Raw genomic sequence first — 10667 nt, 5'->3', positions numbered from 1 at the left:
CGGAATCTAGGGTGTATCGGAAAACCGGAAGAAGGAGCCATATGTGAACGCTTTATTCAGTTTTATAGAGGCGAGGCCATGTAGCTTGCACAAAAGCCCCCCATAATACTAAGGTTATTAGATTATTACTTGCGGTCCAGTCCCTATTTCGTTTGAACGATTTTCCCTACCGAGAAGGTGCTTATTTGTTTTGTTTGAAAGTAAACCTCGCAATGGCTGTAATTAGTTATGAGGGGTAGCTGTAGTCCATTGGCTTTACTACACTGGATGAAGTTTATATAAGAGAGGATACAATTTATCATCTCTTGGTTTAGCTACAGTAAATTCAGGAGTACTGACAGGTATTAAAATATGTTCAGGTGTTCGTTAACAAGAAATCAGTGGCGTGTAAGCTTGAATGACAACAAGGAAGTTAGTTTTTGTAAGAAATTTTCAACGTTCGAACTGTCTGTCAATACAGGTATGCACAAAAAAAGAAAATTCATTCTGTGCGTGTCAAAAAATAATGCAGATTGCACTGATTGTACCCATTCAACGAATAATAAAATTCATCGTTGGGCCCTGTGACTTTGCACCTAAACATTTCAACCTTGTTCCCAGTTTCACAGGGTATGAGATTGCTCAACGTTTATTTTTTCTTTAATGCTTTTTGATTTTCGTCTTTTTTTTGGTTTGGCTTTCTTGATAAACAACCCCATTACAAGAGGATATCATTACAATTGCATCCGGTGTTACATCCCATTACATTGTGTTACATCCGGCCAGCAGTCGTGCTTCTGGGACTTCCGGCCTACTCGTTCAGTTTATTCACCATTCTCGGCTTATCGGCCATCGCAATACCTGGCTCGAGTTTAGCCATTGACGTTGCTTTGGATCGTTCAAAAGTATACATTTGCTTTGTCGTGTCTTAATCGCGTATTGAAACCGATTCACACGGATTATCGAGCTGCACCAGAAACACTCCGAATCTAATCCGCCATGCTTTTAATAATCAATCCCATCAACCTTTGTAGGGCTAGATACATCATGTAAGCTATACTGAAAGTACACTACATCCCTCCCTTTTTTGGAACAACACATGGGAAACATAAACATACTTAACAGCTACAAGAACAAATCAGAGCAAACTTAGTAGTTGTCCCAAATATAAACCTCGACTCCGCCAGGATGAACGCAGTTCACAGTTCAATAATAAAGAAAGCGAAGCAACTTAACACTATCCTAGCGAAACACGAACAGTTCTAATAAGTCAAGTCATATCAAAGTCTTTAAACTTCTCTGGCAACTTCTTATGACGAACAGGTCTTGTAGGTGCAGCAATCTTTGCTTTTCCACAATCCGTCTCAAGGTCTGTATGGTCTGGTCCTGCGTCGACAGCATTCTCTACAGCAGGAGGATCAGCAGCTTCAGCCTCATACTTTTTAAGGTGGGCTTTATTTCTTTCATACTGAACACCTTCGGGAGACTTGATAACAATGCTGCTGCCATTTCTGCTTACAACGTCATACAGTTCTGGTGCAAATGGTGTTGACAACTTGTTTTGCCGCTCTTGCTTTAATAGGACTCTGTCACCTGGAACTAGATCTGAATATTCTGCATGCCTCTTCTCGTCCGCATATAACTTAGCCTTTGCTTTCATTTCGCTGTCTCTGTCTCGCACTTCACTTGCTACATTATCTTCGCGGAATTCAGGTAACTTGGTCCGGATTTTCCTTCCAAACAGGAGTTCAGCTGGACTCACTCCGGTGGTGGTGTGAGGAGTTGATCTGTATGCAATCAGGTATTTGCGCACTTCTTCCTTCCACTGTTTGCCCTCAGCTTGTGCAATCCGCATTCTTTTCAAAAGAGATCGGTTCTGCCTTTCCACTTCTCCGTTCGCTTGGGGCCATAATGGCGTGGTCTTCCTGTGTTCAATACCACAGTCTTCCAAATACTTTTCAAACTCGTTTGAAACAAACTGCGGACCATTATCACTGGTTACTGATAGTGGTAAACCATGAATCATGAAGATCCTCTCCAGACTCTCAATGATCTTCTCGGATGTCGTGGAGCGCATAATCTCAATTTCATAATATCTGCTGAAGTAATCAACCACGACCAACACGGAGTCACCTGATGGTAAAGGACCTAGCAAGTCCAGGGCCAAGTCTTGCCAAGGACCTTGTGGCAAGGGGGTCGACTTGATTGGTTCAGGGTGGGCAGGACTGCTTACTAACTAGCAACCAAAACACGTTTTGCAAAATTTTTCTGCCTCTTTGTCAACTCCAGGCCACCACACTTTTGATCGCAACCTCTGCTTCATACTAACAATACCAGGATGCCCTTCGTGTGCTAACGTAAGGACTCGGGATCTCAACTTGCTGGGTATTACAATTCTGGTACCACGGAGGATTAGCTTGCCAATCACACACAGTTCACTGGCTACAGGTATGTACTGCTTGAGCTGGTCGTTTCTCCAGGTTCCCCTCATTATACAGTTACGCAATTCACAGAATTCTTCATCTTTTGCTGATGCTTCTTCAATCTCGCGTGTGGTCATTGCCCGTGGAGTGGAAGTTACTGCTACAAATCGGACAAATACATCTGATACTTTGTGCGCTACCGTTGAATCAGCTTGGTTCTCTTCTTGTAGTAAGCGTGATAGCGAATCTGCAATGTTCTTCTCTCCTGGCAGGTATTTTACTTTGAAACTGTATGGTTGTAACCTCAGAACCCATCGCTCAATTCTGGCGCAGGGCTTTGATTTGTTGGAGTATCTTGTCTCCAATGGCTTGTGATCTGTGTACAGTTCGAATTCAATGCCGTACAGGTACACATGGAAACGCTCGCATGCCCAAACAACTGCCAACGCCTCTTTCTCAGTCTGAGAATACCGTTTTTCCACATCACTCAAACTTTTGCTGGCATAGCTGATAACTCTCTTTCTTCCTTGTTGTTCTTGAACAAGTACCGCGCCAAGACCGACTGGGCTTGCATCTGCTATAATTAGTGTCCTGGCGTCTTTGTTAAAATACCCAAGGGTTTCAGCACTTGCTAATCTGCTCTTCAGCTCATTGAATGCTTTTCTCTGCTCGCCTCCAAACTTGAAACAGACACCTTTCTTTGTCAGTCTACGCGAAGGTTCAGTTACTGTGGCAAAATCTGGGATGAACCGTGCATTGTAGTTAGCAAGTCCCAGGAAACTCCTAACTTCTGACACATTCTGCGGCTCTCTCGCCTCGACAATAGCTTTCACTTTTTCTTCAGTTGGACCGATGCCCTTGGTTGTTAGCATGAGTCCCATAAACACTAGCTTGGTCATGTGAAACTTGCACTTCTCTGCATTTAAAGTTAAGTTCTTCTCTTTCAATTTCTCCAAGACTCGCTTTAATCTCTCGTCATGCTCCTTGGTAGTTTTCCCATGTACAATTATGTCATCAGAGATGTTAGCAACTCCCTCACAGTCACTAAGTGCTAGCTGAATAACATGCTGATATACTTCTGGGGCTTAACTTATTCCAAACATTAGGCGCTTATATTGAAACAATCCACAGTGAGTGATAAAAGTAGTAATGCTACGGGAATCTGGATGGAGTTCCAACTGATGATATCCCCACTTCAAATCAAGCTTACTAAACACTGTGCTTTGGTTCAGGCTTTGGAGTACTTCCTCGACAGTAGGTATGGGGTAGCGTTCTCTGATTATGGCTTCATTGGCCTTACGCATGTCCACGCATAGCCGAATTTCATCATGGACTAACCCATGGTGTTGGGCCCTCTACTGGCTCGATAATATCCATATTTACAAGTTCCTCAACCTTCTTCTTCACCTTGTCACGGAGACTGAATGGAGTACGTCTGACTGGCTGGGCTACTGGGGGTACATCAGGATTACATGTAACTTGACCTGATAGTCTTTCAACTTGCCTACACCATCAAATACTCCTTTGTAATCAGACATGATCACTTCTTTGGATTGCACTGTATAAACTGGAGCCCCTAATTTCAACACACCTAGTTGCAACGCGGTTTCTCTTCCAAGTAGTGCTTCTCCTTCACCATCGATGACAACAAATTCAGCTTGAACCTCGCTCTCAGCTACTTTCGTCAACGCTGAAAATGTCCCCAAAACTTTCAATGGCTCCTTGCTTCCATACGCGTAAAGCTTCTTGTCACATTTCTTGGATACACAGACAATCTTCTGCTGCTTTAGGTCATTCCATAGACCTTTGTCTACAATGTTAGTGCTCGCCCCTGAATCAATCACCATTTTCACAACACAACCACCCACAATTACCTGAACTTTTTCCGGCTGTGACATTGATTTTACAGTGAACGCATACTCATCTTCCTCGTCGTCATTTTCTCCCTGCATATATCTCACTTTCCTCTTCTCTTTTGGCTTCTTATCGCCTCTACGTTTACTCTCCTTGCTTCTGCATTGCGAAGAAAAATGATCAGCACCACCACATGACCTGCAGGTTTTTCCTTTTGCGGGGCATTCAGGGTCTCGTCCAAAATGTCCTGTGTTGCCGCATCGATAACATGTTTTGTTTCCAGGCTCACCCGATGCCTTCTTCCCTTTATGATAATGCTTGTTTTCGCTTGAGTCACGAACTTGATTCACAGTAACGCCTCTACTCTTCATACTCTCCAGCTGAGCTTGCACAGCCTCAAAGGACGCAGCCGTTTTAAGTAGAACTTCTAGGGTTAAAGTGTCACCTTTCTCAAGCAATTTCCGCCTTAAATCATGGGACGTACACCGCTGAACAACTTGATCTCGAATTTGATTATCCGCCTGATCACCGTAATCACAATCTTTCAAAACTTGTCTTAACCTTGTCACGAACTGAGCCACCGTTTCACCCTCACGCTGTTCCATACTTCGGAAAAGATGATTTTGGTATGTCGAATTTACCTTTGGAATGAAATATGCGTTTAACGCATTCACAGCTTTCTCATACTCGGCCGCTGAGCCCGTATCAGCCAAAGTTTCGAAGATTTCTTGCACTTGTTCCCCGGCACAATGCAAAAGTAGAGCCCTTCTTTGCACTTTATTGTCGGCTTTGTCTGCTTGGATGATGAGGCCCTTGCTGTCGGCATATAACGAAAAACCTTTAAGCCATCGTTGCCATCGCCTACCAATGCTCGACGGTTCGCCGTTCGGATCGAAGGGTTTTACACTTGTTAGTAGATCATCCACTTTGATAGAGGCCATAATTCAACTTTTTTGACCTAAAAGACTATCCTCGTCGCCAGATGTCGTGTCTTAATCGCGTATTGAAACCGATTCACACGGATTATCGAGCTGCACCAGAAACACTCCGAATCTAATCCGCCATGCTTTTAATAATCAATCCCATCAACCTTTGTACGGCTAGATACATCATGTAAGCTATACTGAAAGTACACTACAGATCTTGACACATCTACTTCTCTTCCTGGTTGGATAATATTGATGAATTTAGATGGTCGACGGCAGAAATCGGAAGTATTACGACCAGGTTTATTCTTTGTCAAGTGTAGGTGGGCTGCTTGTATCATCATCTCTGGTCTGAAACACGGCAAACTAGACATTCGATTAGAGTAACTGTTAGATTAGAGTCTGCGCTAGATTTGGCCAAGAAAATGGAGCGAGCGAAGGAGAGAAACTGGAGGAACCACGCGACGAAAGTATCCTGAAGAAAGTCCGAAGAACCTTCAAGGTAGGTTTTGTATCAATTTATGTTTCATCAAATTCTTTGGCCAAAACCTTATTAACTAAACGAAGGTAACAACAAGATGATAAAAGATACTTTTGAAGTTGATTTTCTCTCTCTAAAGCCTGTTTGAACGAAATTCTAAAGCCCTCAAAATTTCCAATTTTGCAATATTTTAAAACTTGCCTCGGATGTCTTTAGCACCCATGGCCAGAATATAATTTTCCCCAAATAGATATTACGATATTTAGAAACTTCAATATCCATGCAAGCTCTGCTGCTAATTTGACTTATGTGGAAAGAGTACTTTCAGAGAAATTACGAATATGGTTGTGCTTGTTTTTCCTGTTTGTCAAAATGGCCGGCAGGGGACATAGTAAAACGAGCAATTTCGTCTTGCCTATAAAACCCAAAATTTTTTAACGGCGATTTTTATAAACTGGGAGAGTGGCTCTACCACCTGTATGAATTTCATTTGAATTGGTTCACGTGCACCCGAGAACCAGACTCGTTTATTTTTACTTCTTGAGAGTGAATTTTTTGGTCAAAACATAGACGTATGGCCGACGTGATCAAGTGTGGTTACCATGGCAACGATACATCTGCCGATCCAAATATGGTTGTTTTTGTTTATCCCCCAAGGTAACCTACCTCCACACAAAAATTGAAGGGGGGTTAAAAATTTTCATTTCCAACTTTGCTTCACTTTCCTGGAGAATTGCTCTTAAAAATATTGTTTCTCTCTTCAAACTGGACTTTTGAGTGCTAGCATCCATCGGCGTTTCTAACTGAGCCCGCTGTGCCTAGGGCATGGCTATCAGACCTGGGTCTGAAACTATACCCCCAACAACTTGCCGCACATGCTCAACAAAGATCTTACTCGATTCATGCAGAGCCTTCTAGAATAGAGTGTTTTCACGTGACATCACGGCGGCAATATTGGTGTTCTAAAACAATGAAGCGGTAGCCATGTTGGTGTCCCAGACCAATCCTCTGGGAGTTGTACTCTTTTCTTATGCAAACGCTTTCTTTTGTCCCAATAAATTTGCATAGATGCTGGCAACTTGAGTGAAAACACTTTCTACGTTAAAAAAGGGCTCTGCTGACAAGTTGTGTCGTGGTATTTTGTTTTTGAACGGAAAAAATATTTTTCCTGCGGTAGTGTTGCAGGAGTTGATTTCAGTAAATTTTTGACACTGACACACAAGTTAGAATGAGAACTCGCTGCAATTAGAGGGACAGGTTGACGGTTCAGCGCATGCTCGGTAATCAAAATGCTGCTTCTCTGCCAGGACATGCTGTATCGTCTATGAAAGAAATATGATCATGTCATGATGTTGTCAAAGAACCAATCTGCACACTCCCCTGGCAGTCACTTGATCAACTTATGTGCAAATAGCTGTAAATTAATCCACCATGGAATAAAACCTTCGGGTCAACAATAAACTCAACGTCGGTAGTGTTACTTGGTATAATCCACTAATTTTTTTGTGATCTTAGTACTTCTCCATCCCACTTCAGGTTACTCTGAAATACACTTTTACTTTTAAATACACTCAGATACATGTGAGTGGGATTATTAACCGATAGAATTAATGAATAAATTGGAAAAACGTTATTTAATTAACGAGCACGCGCTGAACCATGAACCTGTCCCTTTAATATTACAGTAACTCGATTATTCATTGACGCGTCATTTTCAAACACAACAGTTTTCAACGTGAAAGGGACACTGCCGGTACCTTAGTTGTCAAAACCAAATTTCTTCAAATTTTTTCAGAAGATCTTTTTCGAGAATGGACTCCGTCCTGGCTTTATTCTTTTTCAATTTTCTTCGTTTTAGGCTTAAATTGCAGAAACGTTGACATTCTTCTTTCAAATGCCGCGCGTACTTCTGGTTTTTAGGGTTTGACTTCTGGAAAGCAGTATAAGAAAGTTTTCTTAGAGAATACTTAAAAGGTAATGTGAAGAAGATATCCAGGGGTCAATTTAATAAAACTTTTACATGTGTAACTTACAAGAGTAGCTATTGTTGTAGAGTCTGAGAACAATTATAGCTACACTTGTAAATTGCAAGTGTAAAAGTTTTCAGTTAAATTGACCCCATTTCAAGACGCTTAAAATTTATCTGGGAACATTTTAAAGTCGTCTTGACGTGTACGTCAATGCTGATGTTACTATGGCCACGACGTTTTCAAAATTTGCATTTTCTCTAAAAAATAAGTTTTTATTTCTATTTTTAAAATACTGATTGAATTATTATTAATAATCACGGGAGTTCAGGCTTCAGGAGTAATCATCGATCGTTTATTGCGACAGTGCTGTTTATTATATTACATTTGATTTAGCATTATTTTATCATAATTATTGTGACTGGTTATGAGATCCAGGCTTTTCAGTGAGTGCAAATGGTAGATTCTGAGTTAAATTTTCAACAGTGTTCATTTCTCTTGGAATTTCATATTTTGCTGATTTTGCTTCCCAAGCATCCGTTATGCTCAGATTACATTTTCTGTTAAAAAATACCTCGATTTATACAAATTTTACGTAAGATGGAATACATTTCTAAATAATTCAAAATGGTGAATCCAAGATGGTGGATGCTCCCAGTTCCTTTTTTAGCAACAAATGAGGTCATCATGACATCATTGCTATTTTAAAGATCATGTATGTGTTAACCAACTTCCCTGATTTTATCAGAGGCCTCATTATTTAAGTATTTTTCGCTTTATGTCTTCTTTAAGAGAAATATGGATTCTGCCAATAAATTCAACATTATAATTGACGTCATATTGATCTATTGATCAGTTTAATTCCCCTTAGTTTGCTTTTTTTTATCCTTTTAGATTTAGATTTTTCAGAGTTTTTTTATGCAAGAGCAACATCGATACAATGTTGGGGGATATGGTTGAAGAGTTTTCAGGCGGGAAGTTCATCAAAAGATGTTGTGCAGTCAGTCAATAAAATCAACTTCTTTGTCTAAAATTTACATTACACTGCAAATATACAATATATCGAAAAAAGATGGCCGTCAACTGAAGACTACATAATCGCCCTGTTTCACTTTTGCCATGTTCATCTAGGATCTGTGAGAAAGTAGCCTTTTTTTCATCTTTTTGGTTTTCTTAATATGATTGGTTTCTTTTATAAGTTTATAAGTTTCTTTTATAAGTGGTTTTCGTCCAGGGGATTCCAATGTAATGCAACTTGTATATATCGTTCACGAAATTTATAAGGCCCTTGAGGAAGGTAGGGAGATGAGGGCAGTTTTCCTTGATATATCCAAAGCTTTTGATAGAGTGTGGCATCGCGGTCTGATAGCCAAGTTAAGAAGCATTGGAGTTGAGGGGAATTTGTTAAATTGGTTTATAAGTTACCTTCAGGTAGGGGGGGGGGGGGGAGGGGGGAAGAGACGAGGTCTGGGACCGAGAAACGATGTTCTCTCAACTTGCAAAGCGGTCACCCTGCGTGGTGGTCAGCGGGTAATAGATGTTTTTCCCACACTAAAGATTTTGATAAGCTAGAAGCGAACCGGCAGAAGAAAAAAATTAAAAAAATAATATCATGCATCGTTGCTTTTCTTGCATATTGTATTTGTCTTTTCGTTCTGAAATCGCGGGGGAAAACTAAAGCGCAATCGTGTTGACAATCGTGTTAGATCTTAACCAACAACAACACGCTCGATCGATTTATAGGTTACATCTTTTTTGCCGAGCGAGGACATCAAAGGACTATGGAAATTATGATGCTGATAAAAAATATTGGAAAAAGAGTCAAATTTATCGGAAGTAAGTATATTCAAGAGAGCGTTATAAATATGAGCTTACAGCTATACATATCATACCTGAATAAACATATAGTCACACTTCATAACGTTTCACTTCGTTTATTACGATCAGTTAACGCCTTGAATTCAAAGGTAAAATTCAAAACAATCCTAATAAACAAATCACAACTACTACAGAAAGGTCTGTACCTTGAGGCGACCTGAACTTTCCTGAGGTTTGCAGCAAAACACTGCTCGATAGCTCAACTCTTCGGCGGTTCTCAGTTATCAGCTATAAGCAGCTATATATTGCATATGCCAAACTCTGCAGAGCGAAATTATTTAACAGAAAAAGAAAACCACACGCTATGTCTGAAAAGCGACATAAAACCAAAAAATTTGCGATTTACCAAAATGTAATAGTGAGAAACAGTCCCGCCTTGGGCCGCCATGATTTTGTTTCTTTTCAAAACCGTTGAATCCATGGTTTTTGACGTAATGCTCATGATCAATACACAAATCCGCTGGCAAGACCCTTGCTGATCGCTTTGCAAGTTGTGAGAACACCGTTTGGATTTCATTTAAGAGAATGTATGGGAAGTAGCTTCCCCCCCCCCCCCCCCCCTGGTTACCTTTCTTGTCGTAAACAAAGAGTGATAATCGAAGAAGTGCACTCTGATTGGCGTAATATCGAGGCTGGTGTCCCCCAGGGATCGGTCTTAGGTCCATTATTGTTTCTCATTTACATTAATGACCTACAAGCCCAATCTCTTCTCGCTGTTTTTTATTAGCCGATGATTGCTTTTTGCAGGAAAAAGTTCAGTCTCCTTGTGATTTCGCTTCTAAGCTTAATCATGACTTGACATCAATATCTGATTCGGCTAAACGGTGGTTGGTGACTATCAATGAGACTCAGAATAAATCAATTGTTTTTTCGGCAAAAACAGATAAGCCTTTGCGCCCCTCTTTGATTTTGAACAATAGTATTATTGAGGATGTGACAGTTCATGAACATCTTGGTTTGACCTTGTCTTCTAAATTATCTTGACGAGCGTATATATTAAAAATTCATCAAAAAGCTTCTAAAAAAATTGAACCTCCTAAAGCCATTGAAATATAATTTGAGCCTTTATACACTTGAAGTTTTATCCAATTCCTTGATACGTTCATCCCTAGAATACGCTGATGTGGTTTGGGATGGATTTTCTGAATCTGATGGTAAT

General features: G+C 40.5%; 1 protein-coding gene across 1 annotated transcript; it reads right to left on the bottom strand.

Moving 5' to 3' along the window:
* Positions 1-3850: 3850 nt before the first annotated feature.
* Positions 3851-5246, bottom strand: LOC140932791 (uncharacterized). The gene has a single exon (XM_073382304.1). The coding sequence runs from the start codon at positions 5195-5197 to the stop codon at positions 3851-3853; it is 1347 nt and encodes a 448-aa protein (XP_073238405.1). The 5' UTR covers positions 5198-5246.
* Positions 5247-10667: the final 5421 nt, after the last annotated feature.

This window comes from Porites lutea, chromosome 4, assembly GCF_958299795.1.
Source record: "Porites lutea chromosome 4, jaPorLute2.1, whole genome shotgun sequence".
In the NCBI taxonomy this organism is placed as follows: Eukaryota; Metazoa; Cnidaria; class Anthozoa; order Scleractinia; family Poritidae; genus Porites; species Porites lutea.
The sequence above is the reverse complement of the archived record's forward strand: the minus strand, read 5'-3'. Positions and strand labels throughout refer to the sequence as shown.